Below are 20,738 nucleotides of genomic sequence, written 5' to 3'. Positions count from 1 at the left end.
ATGGCAAGACAGAAAACTAGTTCTAGACAGTAATTGGTCTACTTCAGCCAAATACCACAGAATAAACTGTGGCTTCACCCCCATTCATGGAGGGCTGTTACAGGAATTCCCCAACAATGTCTTTGGCAGCACATTGGGAATCACCTGAGGAACTTTAAAACAAATTGATGTCTAAGTCCTACTTCTAGAGATTCTGATTTAACTGGGTTCTGGCAGCAGGATTTTTAAATCTCTCCCAGTGACTCTGATATACATCCAAAACAGAAACTCAGCTATAGAAAATTTTGGAAAAATCAGTCTTAAGGAGTAAGACCTTAAGTGGACCCCACAAAAGCCTCTAATATTTTCATATTCTTTAAAATAAAGATTATAGGTAACAGACTAAAAGATATGAGACTTTAAAAATTTAAACTAGTAATTCTAAGTCCTATAACTTAATTCCCATTTACTACCACCTATTTTTAGAAATTCTTCAAAAATTTAGCTTCAATTAGGCATTTTTGAGTTCCTGTTGGTTTATGGCATGCATACTAGGCAATGTCAGTTTCCTCCTTTTTTATTCATTGTCTAAATCAGTGGTTCTCAACCTTTCTAATGTCGTGACTCTGCAATACAGTTCCTCATGTTGCGGTGACCCCAAACCAAAAAATAATTTTGGTGGCTACTTCATAACTGTAATTTTGCTATAGTTATGATTCGGAATGTAAATACCTGATATGCATTATGTATTTTCCGATGGCTTTAGGCGACCCCGCTGGGGTCGCAACCCACAGGTTGAAAACCGCTGGTCTAAATACTCTGCCATTCAAAAGTTTAATGCCGATTTTTTTTCTCCTTTTTAAGTGAGAGGAGTGGACATAGACTCCTGCATGTGCCCCAACAGGGATCCACCTGGCAACACCTATCTGGGGCCAACAATCAGACCAATCGAGCTATCCTCAGTGCCTGAGGCCAATGCTTGAATCAACCAAGCTATCCTCAGTTCCTGCGGCTGACGCTTGAACCAATTGAGCCACAGGCTGCAAGAGAGGAAGAGGGAGAGAAGGGGGAAGGGAACAGATAGATGGTTGCTTCTCTTGTGTGCCCTGACTGAAAATCAAACCCAGGAGCTCCATAGCTGGGCTGACGGTCCATCCACTGAGCCAGCTGGCCAGGGCTAATGCTGCTTAAATATTTTTCTTTTTTCATTTAAAAACCTTTTCAATTATAGTTGACATTCAATATTACATTAGTTTCAGGTGCATAGCATGATGGCTAGGCACTAATATAACTTACAAAGGATCAACCAATAAATCTAGTACCCATGAGACACCAAACATACAGTGTGTCCGTAAAGTAATGGTGCACTTTTGACCGGTCACAGGAAAGCAACAAAAGACGATTGAAATGTGAAACCTGCACCAAATAAAAGGAAAACCCTCCCAGTTTCTGTAGGATGATGTGGCAGCATGTGCGCATGCGCAGATGATGACGTAATACCATGTATACAGCAGAGCAGCCCATAGCCATGCCAGTCGAGATGTGGACGGTACAGAGGAAAGTTAGTGTGTTCTGTGGCTTGCCAAATTTGAATCCGTGATCAAAGTGCAATGTGAATATTGGTGCGTTTATAACGAAGCACCACCACATAGGAATAACATTACTCGGTGGGATAAGCAGTTGAAGGAAACCAGCAGTTTGGTGGAGAAACCCCGTTCTGGTAGGCCATCAGTCAGTGACGAGTCTGTAGAGGCTATACGGGATAGCTACCTAAGGAGCTCTAAAAAATCTGTGCGTGAGCCCACATTGAACTGCACTGAATAGGTATGAAACTGGGAGAGTTTTCCTTTTATTTGGTGCAGATTTCACATTTCTATCGTCTTTTGTTGCTTTCCTGTGACCGGTCAAAAGTGCAACATGACTTTACGAACATACTGTATTTGTTACATTATTGATTATATTCCCTATGCTGTACTTTACAAAGATGTAACACTATGACAAGCATTCAGAAATAACACAATTCAAGCATTTTAAAATTTCTGTCCCATTATTTACCTTTCATTGTTGGAGTTTCTTCAGTCTCAGAAAACTAAGCATATCAATATTTTGTTCACATAAAAATGAGGTAACCACAATCACAGTATCTACAATACCCTTGAGATTGAAGACCATAAATGAGTTTGTACTAATCTGAGAATCACACTTGTTTTTCGTTCAAGGAATAAATTCAGTGAAATGAGAACAAGTAGAACTTTAGAGCCAATTACAAAGCAATTAGTCAATACCCAGTTACCAAAGGCCAGACTCTTCTTGAACAAAGGTCACCCAAATCTCCAGTAGACAGCCAATCTAAATGCTGACTTACAGATGTAAGACATTTGCTATCACTAGCATCTAATTTTTTCTCATAATTTCTTCATTTGACTGAATCATGTGGTATACTTCAGCTTTTGCTGTGAGCTATGTCTGTATTCATACCACACACTGGTTAGGCTGAGAGCATAAAGAAGTAATCGTTTTCAACACACTGCTCAGAAATGAGCTGCAGTGTTACTAGACTCTCCTAAGAAATACTCTTAAAAAAAAAAAAAAGAAAAAAAAAAAGAAATACTCTTAAAGGACAATAAACCTGCATTGCTAAGCATTAAAAGAGCCAAAGTCTTATGTCTCTGACTTTCCAACAATACTGTTTAATGTTTTCCATTATGAATAACTCCCATTTTAGACTGAAATTTTTAACAATTCTTTAATAAGTGTTTAGTTGATCTTAAAAATTATATAATGCTGAATTTTCAAGTAAAATATTGTCAGAAAATCAGTACTAACATACATTGTTAGGCTATAGTAATTAAAATAGCAGGTTCATAGACTACAATTGAGTACTGAAATAAATCTGTGCATCTGGCAATATAGTATCTGACAAAGGTGGCATTTCAAAATAGTACAGTAAAGAAGCTCTTGATTAGTTTTGTGATAGAGACTAGCTACATTAAAGGCTGACACTCTACTCCTGTATCAAAAAATATCCAGATGAATTAAATATCTAAATGAAATAAACTGCAAAACCAAGAGAAATTATGTTCTTGAAAGTGGGGTAGCCATTCCAAGCATGCCATAAAATCAGACACAACAGAAGAAAAGTGAGCAAACAACGTCAAAAACAAATTACTGATGATTAAAGAGATGAAGCCAACTACCACTGAAAACTCAATACATAATAATGACCTCTCAAAGAGCAGTGTAGATCTGAACTAATCACATCCCCAGAAGGCAACAGTCATCTTTCAAAAAGGAAGTCTAATGAAATGGAAAAAAGGCCCCACTGATAGCTGTGAGGGGTTATCTGAGAATTGAAGCAGAGACCACAATTTACAAAACTGTACCAAGACTTACAAAACAGAAAAACTATCCTAAACAGTGCCATGCAATGCAAGCAATCTAAACCCATACTGTTCTAGCACAGCTCATTTAGATCCTTGTCTTCCAAGACAAGACAGCTGATGAACTGATCTAGTGGTAACTGCATGAACTCAGCGGTTAAAGGTAGGACTACTGACTATCCCAGCAGCATGACTGGTTTATAAAATCTGACCAATCTCTGATTCAGTCCAGCTCCCTAAACCCTATAAAACTCTTTCTTAATTCACCCATTGTAATATATCCCATGATTCCCCAGTGTGTGCATTCTCCCTTGCAGCAACAAGCTAACACATTTAAATTTGTTACCAGTTTAAAAAAACAACAACACTAAATTGAAGGAAACACTGATAGAAGATTGAAGGCTGATTTCTTTATAGAGCTTGTCTGGGTTATTGATTCCTGCCTAATAAACTACTGCAAAACTAGGTGCCATAAAATACCTATTTTTCTTAATATTAATGGATTCTGTGAATCCAGAATTCATACAGAGAGAGTGAGGATGGATTGTCTCTGCCCCATGACCTGTGGGCCTTCATTTGAGAAGACTCAAAGACTAGAGGTAATGCAAGCCATCTTGGGACTATTATCAGCTCAAGGGTCACTTGGTCACGTGTCTAACAGTTAAAGCTGGCTGTTACCTGAGACCTCAGAGCTAGGGAAAATAAGACCTACAGTCTCCTTGTGGGTGCCCGGGCTTCCCGACAGCATGGTGGCTGGGATCCGAGAATAAGAGTCCCTACAGAACAAGGTAAAAGCTGCACATTTTCATAGACTTGGAAGTTATCAAGCATCAGCAAGTCTGACCAACTTCAATGAGAGAAAATAAAGACCTAGTCTTTGAATGGGTAAGAGTGTCAAAGTCACACTATAAAAACAGTATGTGAAACGACAGGTATTATTATGGCCATTCTTAGAAAATACAGTCGTCACAGAACTCTTATTTAAAAGCTAAAACAACCAACCAAATGAAATTTCTAATAGAAAAATAAGGGAGGAAAGATATATGAATAATTAATTCATCAAACAAAGGCATATAAATGAGCTATAAACATCATGAAAATATGCAGCTTCACTATTATTAAAGTAACATTAAACAAGTTACTGATTTCTAATTAACATGTTATCCAGGGTATGGGATAACATTTGTACCACCACTGGGCACATCAACTTAAATTGTTAGTGATTTTCCTTAAACTGACAGGTTTGCATTTGAGCTGATGTAGGCCAAAAACCCAAGTCTAAAGAATCATGCTTATCTGTCAGCTGTTCTGCATTCAAATAGTGCTGCATAAAAAAGGCAGTTAATTCAGCTCACAAATCAATTACGAAAGTGCTTTTCCTCAAGACAACCATTATCACAGACTGTTTCCATTTTGACATAAAAAATATTTTTAAAATGTGTACACATGAGCAGAGAATCAAGTTAATAATTTGTACAACTTCATTAAGGACATTCTTAAAGTGGTTTTGAAAAACAAAAAACTGGGAGTGTATGGCAGTGAAGAATGAGGACTACTAGTAGTTTGCTGCCACTGCCCTTATTGTTGCTAAAAAGTGCCAGCAGTTATACCCACCACTGGGTACCAAACACTGTTTTTGCACAGCAGTGCAAATGTTCACAAACACACACACAATTTCAGTATTATTATAAAATAACAACACTCTCGAAGGGGTTTTGGAACACCCAGTTGTTTGTGTACCCTTTAAAAACTGCTCTCAAGAGATAAATGGCATCAAGTGCCATTCAATGGAATGTCATAGGTAGCTATTAAAAGAAATGAGGCAAATTTAAATTTATGTACTTGGAATATGGTAATGTACTTACTATATTTAAGAAGAATCAAGTGTCATAGTTAAATGTATAGTATTTCTAGTTATGAACTACATACAGATGTTTATATATGTAAATAAAATGTTAAGAATGATACATATCATAATGTTAGTAAAGGCTACCTTCAAGAAAGTGTATTTCACATTATAAATTTGTGGTGTTAAAAGTTATAGGTTATTCTTATAATTAAAAAAATCTCTTAAATTTAATTTTAATTAAAAAAATTATTTTTTAAGTGAGAGGAGGGGAGATAGTGAGACAGACTCCCCGTCTAGGGCCAATGCTTAAATCAACAAAGCTATTTTTAGTGCCTGAGGCTGATGCACTCAGATCAACCAAGCAATCCTCAGCACCTGGGGTGACGCTGGAACCAATTGAGTCACTGGTTGCAGGAGTAAGAGATGAAGGGGGAGGGAAGCAGATGGCCGCTTCTCTTGTGTGCTCTGTTTGGGAATCAAACCCAGGATGAAAAATCCCTTCAAAATAGGAATTTTCTTATGTTGAACAATGCTTTGAAAGGACTTCTTTCCCCTCTCTCAAAAGATAGGCTCTCCTTATAAAAACAAAATTAGCATTATTAATAATTTATTGAGAAAAAGAAGCAAAGAATAAAGCAGGAATGAAAGTAGGAAAAACTGCCAAGAAGACAGTGTAACAGTCACTGTAATGTGACCTAAGTTACTGAAATTAAGTTCTCCCAAATGAGGCCATATTCTTCATCTATGAACATGAAGACTTTATTTACAATGAATCAACACTACATTGCTAAAGTTTCCAAATGAACACTGGCAAAGTTACTGTACTCTTCTTGAGTAAGGATTTTAGTAACAATGCAAGTAAATAATGAAGAAATAATGAGGATGTCTGCTTTGTAATACTCAGGAATAATACTAATGTCAGTAGGCAATTAAGTTGAAATTTCATCTATAAACAAATACTCAGAAGCTGCTTTATTTAGCTCCAAGGGAATTTTCAAAGAATTTCCTTTCCAGTGTCTTTTGATTACTATTACTAGCCCACTGTGAAAGATCATAACCTCTGAATCTCAAACTATTTTTGATTAACATTTTTGCTCCATCAAAGAAAGACCTGCTATCTCAGGAGGCTGCCAGGTTATCATTTTGAGTCTGTATTACACCTCAGTTAGATTATTTAAATTCATTACTTCTGGTCCTCTGGGATTGTTTTAATGTCACTTGCAATTCTGCAGGTTCTAAGAGCTGAATTACTGTAATGGCCCATTTCTAAGATTTGGGGAAGTTTAACATTGATTTTGAAGGTCTCGCTTATAAGGCAAGTTATGTTAAATCTACAACCGGAAATATTCACTACTTTTTACACAAATCAGCCGTAGTTAAAGTTATGTGTGCTGGCCCTGGCCGGTTGGCTCAGCGGTAGAGCGTCTGCCTGGCATGCGGGGGACCCGGGTTCGATTCCCGGCCAGGGCACATAGGAGAAGTGCCCATTTGCTTCTCCACCCCCCCTCCTTCCTCTCTGTCTCTCTCTTCCCCTCCCGCAGCCAAGGCTCCATTGGAGCAAAGATGGCCCGGGCGCTGGGGATGGCTCCTTGGCCTCTGCCCCAGGTGCTAGAGTGGCTCTGGTTGCAGCAGAGCGACGCCCCGGAGGGGCAGAGCATCGCCCCCTGGTGGGCGTGCCGGGTGGATCCCGGTCGGGCGCATGCGGGAGTCTGTCTGACTGTCTCTCCCCGTTTCCAGCTTCGGAAAAATACAAAAAATAAAAATGAAATAAAAAATAAAAAATAAAAAAATAAAAGAGTTATGTGTGCTATGACAGCCTTTTGTATGTTTCAGCATCACTTAGAAATGAAGATAAGGGTGTATTAACAGTAGTAAACAGAATTTAGAGAAGAAGGTGGAATCTGAGCAAAGTGTAAATAAAAACAAATAACCTTCCCATTTTAAGAACATGGCTAATAGTACTGAATGATTTTTAAAAATAAGTATGTCTCATTGATCAACATACACCAGAAGACAGGTTCTGTGGGTCGATACTCAAGTTCACAGAGGAAATACTAATTATAAACATCAATGCTTTGCAAAAGATAAGCATTCAAAAATGTATATGGAATAAACACAAAAGAAAAATCCTTTGTTTTGAAGATGCTACTCTATTGCTGTTGTGGGAGGTTAAGAGAAGCAAGTAGGATTATTTGGTACCTGACTAAGGGTAAACAGAAAACTGCTATTAAGAGAATAAAGGAGAGTGAGGATTTGCACACATTTTTAATGAAATGGACCTTACGGTAATCAGATTTGGCTGAAAATATGTAAGTGACAACCAACATATAAATGACAACAATTAAGTGATATAGATATATTTTAACAGTACAACTGCTTGTAAAATGAGAAGCAATAATTCATAATCAATATTTTTCAAACTGTTACTTAATATTAAAATTTAAGTTTTAAATATTTCTAGAAGGCAAAAGAACAAAAACAAATTAACTTTTACAATGATTTCATTAGATATCAATTAAAATATTCACAATAATCAATTTAGATATGATTTTCTCCTTAACAAGATAGTTCCTGAATAGGCTAGTTTTTCCTATGATCTATCTACAGACTTTGCAGATCACTATGTATCAAGGCAGGGAGAAAAAATGAAATCATCTCAGCAATTCTGAAGGGGGAAAAATAATCAGATGGCAAGCCAAAAAGTAACAATTGTGAATACATTTGTTAATGACTATAAAGCATTCAAGCCTATACTTCTGGAGTTTCATTGAAACAATAGCATAAAAAGTATCCAGTAATATTATAAATTAAGTAAATCTAACATGTAGTACAGTGTGTCTGTAAAGTCATGGTGCACTTTTGACCGGTCACAGGAAAGCAACAAAAGACGATAGAAATGTGAAATCTGCACCAAATAAAAGGAAAACTCTCCCAGTTTCATACCTATTCAGTGCAGTTCGATGTGGGCTCACGCACAGATTTTTTAGGGCTCCTTAGGTAGCTATCCCGTATAGCCTCTACAGACTTGTCACTGACTGATGGCCTACCAGAATGGGGTTTCTCCACCAAACTGCCAGTCTCCTTCAACTGCTTATCCCACCGAGTAATGTTATTTCTATGTGGTGGTGCTTCATTATAAACGCGCCGATATTCATGTTGCACTTTGGTCACGGATTCAAATTTAGCGATCCATAGAACACACTGAACTTTCCTCTGTACCGTCCACATCTCGACTGGCATGGCTATGGGCTGCTCTGCTGTATACATGGTGTTATGTCACCATCTGCGCATGCGCACATGCTGCCACATCATCCTACAGAAACTGGGAGGGTTTTCCTTTTATTTGGTGCAGATTTCACATTTCAATCGTCTTTTGTTGCTTTCCTGTGACCGGTCAAAAGTGCACCATGACTTTACGGACACACTGTATAATAGATTTTCAGGAGCCACCTATGGATACTGTTATGGCACAGGCAAATACCCTGTAAATATTACTCATTGTTCTTGAATAAAGAAAAACCAGAAGAAAAATGGATATCTGCTATTGTCATCAAAATAAAATTTGAACACTTGACATATTAAGTAGGAATTAAATAAAACTATTTTTTATTTTCAACAATAAAAACTTATTCCAAAAATTATTCTAGTAATATAAAAATAAAGTAAATGGTGCTTTCTTTCAAAATTCTAAAGATGCTGCTCTGTGATTAGCTTGTTTGCATTGCTTCTCATGAAAAGTTTGCTGTCATTTTTATCTCTTTTCCTCTCTATACAATAGTGAATCCTTCCTCCCCAACTACTCTCAAGATTGTCTCTTTAACACTAGATTTAAGTGGCAATGTGATTATGGTGTGCTTTGTTTCCTGTGCTTTTTGGATCTCTTAGTTAATACTACAGTTTTCATTAAATTGGGGGGAAAATTTACCATTATTTCTTCAGATGTTCCTTTTCTCATTTGGGGACTTCAATTACTTAGATATCATAGTAAGCTGCTTGATGCTATCCTACAGCTTTTTTTTTATTTTATCTCCCAGTCTTTTTTTCTGCTTTATTTTATACAGTTTCTATTGCTGTGTCTTCAAGTTCATTAATATTTTCTTCTGGAACACCTAATACACATCAACCCCACATGATATTGCAGGAAATGAACATCTCTTGTCTACAGTATGTATGATGTGAGGGATAGTGTAGTTTTTCATCTCTAGAAATCAGATGTGAATCTTTTAAAAATAATTCCTAAGTGTCTACTTAACCATGCTCACTCTTTCCTCTAGCTTCTAACATAGGGAACACAAATATAAAAGCTGTTTTAATTATCTTTTCCACTAATTCTACCATATGTATCTTTTCTTGGGTAGTTTTTATTAATTCTTCCCTCTCAGCATGGCTCATACAATCACCACTGCTATCTTTTACCAGAGCACCTACTGAAATGCACACACATTTCAGGGACCACTTTAAGGCAACAATGTCAGGGAGTAAAGCAAACTTTCAACTACCTAACCTCAGAACCAAGCAGCTATACTTTTCTTCCTAGTAAATGAACAATTTCATTTTAAAATGAGAAAACAAACAAACAAAAAATCCTTTGATGCTAGTTTTTTTCTTTTCAATATTCATTTATAATCATTTCTAAGCAAACACTTCCCTTTGAAATCACAACCAAGAAACATCTGGAAAGTTCTCAAAAAGATTTCTAATGTTAAAAGATATCACCATATAAAAATGATGGTATAATTACTAAAAAACCATTATTTATACTTGCAACCTTGAAGATACAGTGAAACCAATTTTGTTTGTTATTGAAAATTTAGCCCTATATCCATAATTAGATTTATTCAAGATTAAAATACATAACCTGAGCATTAGTCATAAATGTAAGTCATAAATCTAAGGCACTGGAAATCTTAGTAGAGATGACAATTAAAAGTGACATTAACGACTGTATTTCCCCATGTATAAGACGCTCCCATGAATAAGACACACCTTAATTTTGAGGCCCAAAATGTGAAAAAAAAGGTATTGCATAAAGTTACTGAACTCAAGTTTTATTTGTCATAAAATTCATACAGCTCCTCATCACTGTCAAAACTCCCATCCATTAGCTTGTCCTCATCTGTGTCTGATGATGAATCACTGTCTTCATATATTGCCTCGTCCTCAGTTCCATCTATGGCCTTTGAAATGCCACAACCAATGTATAAGACACACCCAATTTTTAGACCCCAAATTTTTCCAAAAAAGGTGCATCTTATACATGGGGAAATACAGTAGCTAGTGTGATGACTGATCTTATTTGAAATCTGTCACTTAAAAGATAATGGTTGTTCTATACATCAATATTACCTATAATTGGAACAATAATGATAAAATAATCAGCTTTCAAAAAAATTTAGGATAAAACTGAATCAAGGAATTTTAAGTGTGTCTTCTAAAACTATATTCTTATACTTCCCTGAGATAATATTTCACTTACCTTCAAAATAAAATTAGAATGATGTTATTACTCTGTATAATGAACAACAGATCTGGGTAGGCTAATTTGCTAAGGCTAGATCTACCTGACTAACTAATGTTAACAAAGTGTGCAAAAATGGAAGCAGAATACCTATTATTTACTTACAAGTTCAGGATCTTATGAAGAATAATGTTACTATATATATAACACCAATGATAGAATCAGTGCTTAAAAACAGAGGAGGTGAGAGAAGAGGAAAGCCAAACTGTTAGGTTATGCCAAAGGCCTTCATCACTCCAAGCAAAAAAAAAAAATACATGCAATTTCTTTGCACTCAGGATACCAATTAGCAGTCTCATTTCATGGGAGAAATAACCCCACAGGCACACTCACAACCGAATACTTCACTAGAATACTATATATTGGGGAAGGAAAGGAATGATACTAAGAGCTCACACACACACACACACACACACACACACACACACACACACACACACACACAAATCCTTTTTCAGCTCACAGACTGTAGGAATCCGTTAATCCAATTCCCTCCTCATTTTTCAGATAAGGAAGTAGCTCGCAAGAAACAAAGTGACTTGCTCAAGGTCACAATTAACAAATAGGACTAGGATTCAGATCTTATGAATTCTTGGATATTGTCCTTTCCTGTCCACTGGTTGCCAGGGAGATGATCTCTAGCATAAAAGCAAAGTAAAATGGATCAAACTTAAACACAGCTCATAAGAAGGCAGTCAGAGCATCACAGTATGAGCTATATGGCGAGGAGGCAGCCCTTCAGGTACAATGCTGAGCAATTCAAGTAGTGAGTATCATGAGCAGACTCAAACAAATAACAATGATAGCTAACACTTCCATAATTACTAGGCACTCAGCATTATCCCGTGACATTGTATATATTAATTTATTTATGCTACCTCCGAGGTAGATACTGTTTTTCTCACCTGCAAATGAGGAAAGAGGCATAATGAAGTTAAATAACCAGAGAGGCCAGGTGACTACAGATTTCAAGAAAAAAGGGGGAGAAGAGTTTACTTATATATTTATTTTATATTCATGTGTCAAAATAAGTATTTTAAAATTTAAGATTATAAATAATTCTAAAGGAAAGATATCTTAGGAGTTTCCTATTTGGGGTTTTTTTCTTATCAGATTCCTAGTAAGAAGTAATGGTTTTCATAAAGGCATTTTTATTTATCTTTGAAGAAGTCCATTAAAAAGATCCAAGAAATAACCTGGAATTAAGCAACTTCAATATATCTCTTCAGCAAAGAATAATTAACATTACAACTTAAGATTTGAGGGTCACATGTTTTCTATAACTAAAAGAATAAACCCTCTGCTCTGCTAAGACAAAAAACAATTATTTCATATCAAGAGTTAAACTTGATTTCTTATATAAGAAATAAAATTAATCTGTTTCAGGAGTAAACTCCCAATTTCAAAACTCAGCTTCCATTAATTTTGCAACAAGGAATGGATGGATAGATGGAGAGATAAATAAATGGACCAACAGAGATTTTCAAGCCTACAAGAATATGATGATATATGGTTCTCCCAAATTTTTAGAAGCTACTTTTGTAACTTACCATTTTTTTCCTCTTATCCTGTTCTGTGGGTGGTTCTTCATCTTCTGTTACTTTTGGTTCCTCAAGGTGAGACATCAACATACAGCTACAGTTTAAAAACAATGTTTTAAATAAATTTTTAATTTTTTAACATACTAAAAACAAACCCACAAATCACTGAGATCATTAATGCTTCTTTGAACCAAAATGTGAGAAATAGCTAAATAAATTATATGTATAAGTACAAATAATAATAATAATTAGAGAGATATCTCACTTTAAAAAGGGCCACACCAAAAAATTTTACGGCCTTTTACTTGAGCATTTAAAGTAGTAAACTCTAAGATGTTTATTTATTGGCAACTTGAAACCATGTATCATTTCATAGAGCAATGTGTACCCTTTACATCTTTCTAATCAATGATACTTACAAACACTTAAGATTAATAACTTTTACCACTAATCTTCATTTGTCTGTAGATTATTATAGTACAAGTATCATTACAGTCACGATAATTTAAAGTATAACATCATTAAAACACTTCTAATTACACTGGGGAACAAAATTTTTGTTGCATCTACAAAAACACTTGTTCTTACCTAACTTGACTGTGCTGATCTCAAATCTGACATTAGTTTTTCTCTGTAAGCTACAGTTATTTTGCAATTCAAGAGTTTAGGTTTTCATCTTATTGTAAAATTTTCAAAATAATGAAGTAGAATGTCTTCTTGGGCATCATCTTTGTGAAAATATAATTTATATAATGCAGTAAATACACTAAAAGATATGATTGCATCAGAATTTGTCTTTTTGAAATAGAACATATTAAAACACTTATTTTAATCATAAAATTTTCACAAAACTTATTTAAATTCTATTCAGGCAAAAATTCGCGTTTGTAGCTCTTGCATTTGTATACTTGTTGAAGACAATCTCGTCTGATGCTCCAGCAGTAGTCTGCCATCGTTTAGAGCTGTCAAGAAATAGCCGCCATTCTGTTGGACTGTAAGTGGTAACACCTAGCTGGCTGAGGAGATTACTGAGATCATGACAGTAAACAAAGTGTTTGTCTTCAGAAAAAAAGTCCACAAAAATTTGTTCACGCTTTCTGGAATGGGATACTTTAGCTGACCGGTGAAGTGCATTCTTTTCTTGAAGCCTGGAGGCTAATAACTCAGCTGCTTTCTTTGATAGGCCCAAATCTCTTACTAAGTCTTCAATTCGGGTTGGCTAAACTGCTGCAGGGTTAATGACTGCTTGGCATCAGAAGAAGACCCTTCAGATTCTACAACCATTTCCTCATGCATCTTATCAAAATACACTTGATCACCATGGTCACTTTCTTCATCCTTAGAAGAAATAAAACCACTGAAAATTGGAACCAGGAGTGTCTCAGAGTGTGGGATAGATCATATTGCTGAAGGAATATTAGGATATGCAATCATATGCCATTTTTTCTTGCCAATGCCCTTTGTATGGATCAGACAGAAATAACAGTCACTGCTGTGGTCCTTAGGTTCATGCCAAACCATGGGAATACCAAAAGGCATTCCTTTGCATTTTCCTTTTGTCCAGTCATGAAGCATTTCCTCACTATTATGACACACAATATGAGAAGCCCAATTCTTGTCTTGATCGCCAAGGGGAACTTGAAAATAGGCAATATATGCACGTGTCACAAATGATGAAATTTTGTGCCTTTGACAATGAAGTGTGTAACAGCCACATATATAACAGAATGTGTCAGGACTATTCTTACATTTACGCCTACTCGAAGAAGCCATGATTCAATCTTAAAACAAAGTAAGAGGGTATTTTTATCAGATAATAATTATTTACATTTAAAAACAACTATAATTATGTAAAAGTGATGTTTGTAAAACATTAATTGCCTTGTGGTTATGTTCAATCCAAGTCATTACCCTTTAACTCCAATTTAAAAACCAATGCATGTCATTAACTGTAACAAAAAGAAATTAAAATTGCATATAAACTAGAGCATGCACCAAAAAATGAATTTCAGATTTGGAATCAGCAATACAGAAATATATAGAAAAAGTTCTAAAACCTCATGCAACAGAAAATGGGAAAAAAAATTGTTCCCCAGTGTTATGTAACAATCAACTTTGTGCTCCAAGGGACATTACGGCTACACTATGAGGAACTTGCCACCGAGAGCCTTGTGCCGAAAGGACAGATATCAGTCACTCTATTTTGATTATCTGCATCGCTGCTCTTCACCATAGCAGAGGTAACAGAAATATAGTTTCCTACTTCCTCAACACTGGTGCCAGGGAGACAAGAAATGAACAGTGTCTAGTAAATCAAGTTGATGTGCTCAAACCTTACTGTTTCCTAGCTTAGAAGAGTGGAATTCAGTAATTAATCAGAGACAAAGGTCCTAAACAAAACTGTGGCAAAGAAAGCTTGGTTTTTCAAATATTTTGTAGCAAGTATAGGGAAGGGCAATTCCTGACTCAGCTGTGTAAATAACTTAATTCAGGATTCAGGGCTGATGTTGACACCAGAAACTTGCTCAGGTCCACTTCTGCAGGAGACATGAATGCCTTGTGTGTCCTATGCTCTGCCGTTAAAAAGAAAAAATCTGCACAACTGCCTATAACCAAGTCAGTGCACACTGCTGGGAACAAACAGTAAGAACCTTAAACTGAAATCAGAAATCCTGAAAAACAGCAAGAGTTCAATCCCTAACCCACTGCACAGCCAGAACTTCTTTTGTCCACCATGACATATAGGATGGAGCACTCAACTAGTTGCCCAGGGCACTCAGGCAGGAAGTGAGAAAATTATCTCAACCCAGAAGCTATTTAAAAAGTGAAATGTCTCCCAAAAATCTAGATTCCAGCTTACATTTTAGAACTAAGTAATATGGGGTTCCATCACACTGTTGTAGACTTGAATTCTAACAGCAATGTACCTGAATGCTTGCTTTATTAATGAATCAAATTTTCACCCTGCATTCCAAAATCTGTTAACTTACTTGTATAGTTAAAACTCTGTTTTCCCTTCTCTAATTAAAAGGTGTATCACATTAATAATGGAGTATATTCTAGATATAAATACATACATTTTTTCCCCCAATGACTATGAATTATGCACAGGAAAGAATACTTTTGCTTTGCAATTCTAAAAATTGCATTCATTTGGATCTCTAAAAGGAGGAAACTAAAAAGAAAAAATTTGGTTTGGAGGAAGGAGGGATGAATAAGTGAAGCACAGAGAATATTTAGGGCAGTGAAAATACTCTGTAAGATACTGTAATGGTGAACACATATCATTATACATTAGTCAAAACCCACACAATGTACAACACCAAGAGTGAACCCTAATGTAAACTCTGGACTTTGGGCGATTGTGATGTGCCAGTGTAGGTTTATCAATTTAACAAATGTACCACTCTAGTTCAGGATGCTGACAGTGGCAAGATAGTGGGTATGTTAGGTCATGCAATGTATGGGAACTCTGTACTTTCTTCTCAATTTTGCTACGAACCAAAAATTACTCAAAAATACAGTCTATTCAAAGAGGTGGGATTTTTTTATAACTGACAAGACCAAAGTTAAAATTCTCTCCTAAGGAAAATCTCCAATTAAAAGTCAAATCTTATTTTGTTAACAAAGATTAAAGGTAGAGAGTCATGTTTTCATAAAAGGCATGGTGAAAGTTAAATGATCTCAATTAAGCTAAAATGTATGGGCTATGAACATAATAATAGTAATAAATAATAACAACAGTTTAAAGTAGGGATGATGGACATGCAAACATAAGCAACTACCACTCACAACCTACACTCACTCACTGAAGAGATCCAGACACTTTAGCCCACTATATTAGAATCTTTTCCAACAAGAAACTCTAGCCAGCCAAATACAATCAACACTGTTAGCATGCAACGTGAAACTTTGCCCTGTCACTGACTGCTTTCAATAGGAGCATGTTTAAGAAATGCTAGTCCAACCCTGGCTGGTTGGCTCAGCGCTAGAGCGTTGGCCTGGCATGTGGAAGTCTTGGGTTTGATTCCCGGCCAGTACACACAAGAGAAGTGCCCATCTGCTTCTCTACCCTTCCCTCTCTCTCTTTTCTCTTTATCTCTCTCTCTCTCCCACTCTCACAGCCAAGACTCCATTGGAACAGAGTTGGCCCGGGCGCTGAGGACAGCTCCATGGCCTCCACCTCAGGCGCTAGAATGGCTCTGGTTACAACAGAGCAATGGCTCAAATGGTAAATGATTTCCAGCTGCAAGTAAAAGAAACCATGAGCCAACTGGCTTTAACAAAAAGAGTGTTATCTTTGACTATAAAACAACTGTTGGCTCTGGGATTAGGTATTTGTGTCCTCACAACAGCTGCAAATGGCATCGCTGGGTGGATCCCTATGGGGCACATGCGGGAGTCTGTCTCTCTGCCTCCTGCTGCTTCTCACTTCAGAAAAATACAAAAAAAAAAAAAAAAAAAAAAAAAGACAAAAACCCAAATCAGGTGGAATAACTTCTAGAAAAGGTTTTCTTTGATGTTAAAAAAAAAAAAAGACATAAGGAAAGAGAAGTGGCCATAGATGGGATGCTCAGTTGATGAGAGTAAAGTTCCCATATGCCAAACTGTAGGTTCAATCCCTGGTCAAGGCACAGACAAGAAGCAACCAATGAGTGAAGAAGTGGAAAAATAAACCGAGTTTCTCTCTCTCTCACAAACAAACAAAGAAACACTCCCAAAAACTATTAAAAAAAAATAAGAAAGAGAAGTCTGGCACTGTTGCTACCATGAATTGTAATGTCTAGAAGTACTTTATGATGATGAGGCTGCAAATGATGTAATGTGCTTGGGGGATGGAGCAGAAGGAACCAGGTATTTGCAGCTGTTGTGAGGACACAAATACCTAATCCCAGAGCCAACAGTTGTTTTATAGTCAAAGATAACACTCTTTTTGTTAAAGCCAGTTGGCTCATGGTTTCTTTTACTTGCAGCTGGAAATCATTTACAGTCCCTTATATAAACACCTTACCCAAAAGTCACTTCTGTACTCATGCTCAGAAACAGCCTCCCTCTCCTGATACACCTTTCCTTCTACTTGAAAACAGGAACACAGATTCCTACTGTTTCTCTTTCTATCCTGACAGTTAGCAAGCTCAGACCTAAGTTTTACATGCGTATCTCACAGGTATCCCAATCAAGATTACTTCTTTAAATTTTTTCAATCTTATGTTAATATTTGTTTTAACAAAATGAACATTCTTACACACTGCCTCAAAACCTCTATGTCCACTAGATTATGAGCAACTGACTAAACATTGTAATTAGCAGTAGAGATAAAGCATCATGAAGAAACAAAGAAGGACACAATGAATTCTTCCCGAGAGTCTGGGAAGGAATCTTAGAAGCAGGTGTTTGCCAGGCAAGACTGAGGGCATGGCATGCCAAGGAGAAAAAATGTTAGGAGTCAAGCAGTGTATATAAAACTGAACAGCATAAATGGGGAATGAAGAGGCTGGCAAGGTAAGAGAAAAGACCAGTAATGCAAATTGAGAGTTAGCATAGAATAGTGCATCAAGTTTATTTTGTAAGAAATCAGGCTTTTAGAAATGGAGCAGAATGAATCAGAAAAGGAAAATTGGGAAAGAGAGAGCCCCAAAGAGGTCACTGGGACCTATACCAGTTAGGATAATATATAGGTAATAATGTCCAAATTAGGGAACCAAGGTTTCTTTTCTATTCTCTATTTTATTCTGAATAACCATCTGGTGGGTTAATGTATCAAATGAATGAGGAAAAAATGTTTATGGAGCTTAAATTTTACTTTTGTTTCAAATAAAACTACCACTTCCTTTATAGCCAGTATGTTTTATACCTTCTAGCTATAAAAACCACATTTTGAGTCTTTTTCTAATAAATTTTAGAGCCTGTAAGCATTCTCAAATGCTGACTAAACCCTCTCTTCCTTTTTACTTACCAAACACTGGCAGGAGGTTATAAATCTCATTTTCAATTTGCTTAAAAACAGAATATTTAAGGAAAATATTTAAGTACCTAAACTAAAGACTATCATAAGGCAAATTCCACACCTCATTCATACATTTTTCTGGTTTAATGAAATAAAAACTCTACTAACTATAATATGAACATATAAAGAAATCCATGCAAAAGAATGAAACTTGACCACTATCTTATACCATATACAAAAATTAAGTCAAGCCTGGCCTGTGGTGGCACAGTGGAGTGCTGAGGTCCCTGGTTGAAAATCCTGGGCTTGTCCCGTCAAGGCACATGCAACAAGCAATCAATAAACAACTAAAGTGAAGCAACTATGAGTTGATACTTCTCACCTGCCTCTGGTGTAACAACAATAAGTAAAATAAATTAAGTCAAATGGATTAAACACTTGAAGGTAAGACCTAAAACCATAAAACTTCTAGAAGAAAACATAGGTGGTAAGCTCCTTGACATCATTGTTAGTGATGATTTTTTGAATCTGACTCTAAAAGCAAAGGCAACAAAAGCAAATATAAACAAGGAGGATGATAGCAAACTAAAAAGATTCTACACAGCAAAGGAAACCATTAACAAAACAGAAAGGCAACTTACTGAGGGAAAATATTTGCAAATCATATATCTGAGAAGGGGCTAATATCCAAAATATATAAGGAACTCATACAACTCAATGTCAAAAAAGAAAAACCAAAGAAACAATCCAATTAAAAAGTGAGCAGAGGAGCCCTGGCCAGGTAGCTCAATTGGGAGCAATGTCCCAGTGTGCTATGGTTGCGGGTTTGATCCCAGGTCAGGGCACATACAAGAATCAACCAATGAATACATAAATAAGTGGAACAACAAATTGATGTTTCTCTCTCTCCATCCTCCCCCTCTCACCCCTTCTCCCCCTTCTCCCTCTAAAATAAATTTTAAAAAAATTATTTTTAATGAGCAGATCTAAATAGACATTTTTCAAAGAATGCATACAAACAACCAACACGTACATGAAAAGATGTTTAATCTCACTAATAATTAGGGAAAGGCAAATCAAAACCACAATGAGGTATTACCTCATGCTTATTAGAATGGCTATTATCAAAAAGAGAAGAAATAACAAATGCCGGTGAAGATGTAGAGGAAGGGAACCTGTGTGCCTGCTGATGAGAATGTAAATTGGTGCAACCACCACAGAAAACAGTATGGTGGTTTTATCGTTCTCAAAAAATTAGAAATAGAACTACCATATGATCCAGCAATTCCACTCTGGGTTATTTGTTTTAAAAAAAATAAAGGCTTGTAATCACAAAAGTTTGAGGTTTCTACTTCATCTGAACTCCTACATTCTCAAAAGTTAAGTTCCATGCCAGATATTATTTTATTTATATATGTTTAGTAAGATTCAACAACATATATCTGCTTTCTATATTTTTCAACAAAATATGATTCAAACAGCAATCTTTCCCATTTGCTATAGATAGAAAACAGGCTCAATACACTATTGAGGAAAACTCAAGGTGGTTCGGAATCCCATAAAGCCCTGCTTATCATTATATGAAACACGCCCTTTATCAACAGTAATAATAACAGGAAAGTTGAGGCAATTCTACTAACTTCGAAAGGATACAATGATTGATTTTTAAAAGAATTTCAAATTAAGTTATATAAATATGATATCATCAGCATTCCTGATAACATAATTTTAACTATCCTCTGGAACTTGTCAGTACCACGTGACTCTAATATCTTAAAAGGTGCCTGTGATGCTTAAACCAGGCAAATCGAAAAACAAGATGCTTACCCATCCCTTTACCCTGTAACTTGCCTGAAAGGTGGGGAAACTGTTGGTTGAAAAACAGAACATACTCAAAACACCTTTAAGAAGGGATTCATAGGCTAAAATACACTTGGATATTTTTTTAAACTTAATGTCAAATCATGAAATGATAATTAGACCAAAGAAGCCCAATTCAGAATTTCATGATAACAAAATAAAGCTGGTCTCAATATCAAACAATAAATATAATATTATAAGTAAAAAAACAAATTTTTTTCTTTATAGAAGACAAAATTGCTATATAGAAGACAAAGTTGCTATACTGTTTTTATATGGTGATAATGAATAAAACTCATGCAGGATATAATTAAATACCCCCCAACTATTGTCCAAGTAAAATAAATTAAATGATCCACTTACTCTTTATAAGTTCTTGTTTCAGGATCTTCTGTCATGACATCATGTAGGCCCTCCACTGAGATGCTTATTATCCCACAGAATTTATCTTGGATAACACTGGAATAAAAGAAGACCCAAACAGGTTAAACTGTTCCAACAGTTTCTTTTTCTTCTAATTATCCTCTCAAACATGAGGAGAAATTTTAGTTCTAAAGTACAAAAGAAAGAAACTTTAAAAATATATTTCTTAAAGCAGAAATTTTATCTTGCATATAATATTAAAATTTTCTCTCACTAGATTATTGGTGTGTTTAAATACTAG

At 35.9% G+C, this 20,738-nt stretch overlaps 1 protein-coding gene across 1 annotated transcript in view; it reads right to left on the bottom strand.

Annotated features, from left to right (window-relative positions):
* IPO11 (importin 11) overlaps positions 1–20,738 on the bottom strand; it is a 231,259-nt gene that overhangs the window by 7,365 nt on the left and 203,156 nt on the right. The window contains exons 28-29 of the mRNA XM_066375687.1: positions 20,438–20,533; positions 12,277–12,361 (exon numbers count right to left, since the gene is read on the bottom strand). Coding sequence (XP_066231784.1) covers positions 12,277–12,361; positions 20,438–20,533 — 181 coding nt within the window. The remainder of the gene's footprint in view (positions 1–12,276; positions 12,362–20,437; positions 20,534–20,738) is intronic.

This window comes from Saccopteryx leptura, chromosome 1 (genome assembly GCF_036850995.1).
Source record: "Saccopteryx leptura isolate mSacLep1 chromosome 1, mSacLep1_pri_phased_curated, whole genome shotgun sequence".
Taxonomy (NCBI): domain Eukaryota; kingdom Metazoa; phylum Chordata; class Mammalia; order Chiroptera; family Emballonuridae; genus Saccopteryx; species Saccopteryx leptura.
The sequence above is the reverse complement of the archived record's forward strand: the minus strand, read 5'-3'. Positions and strand labels throughout refer to the sequence as shown.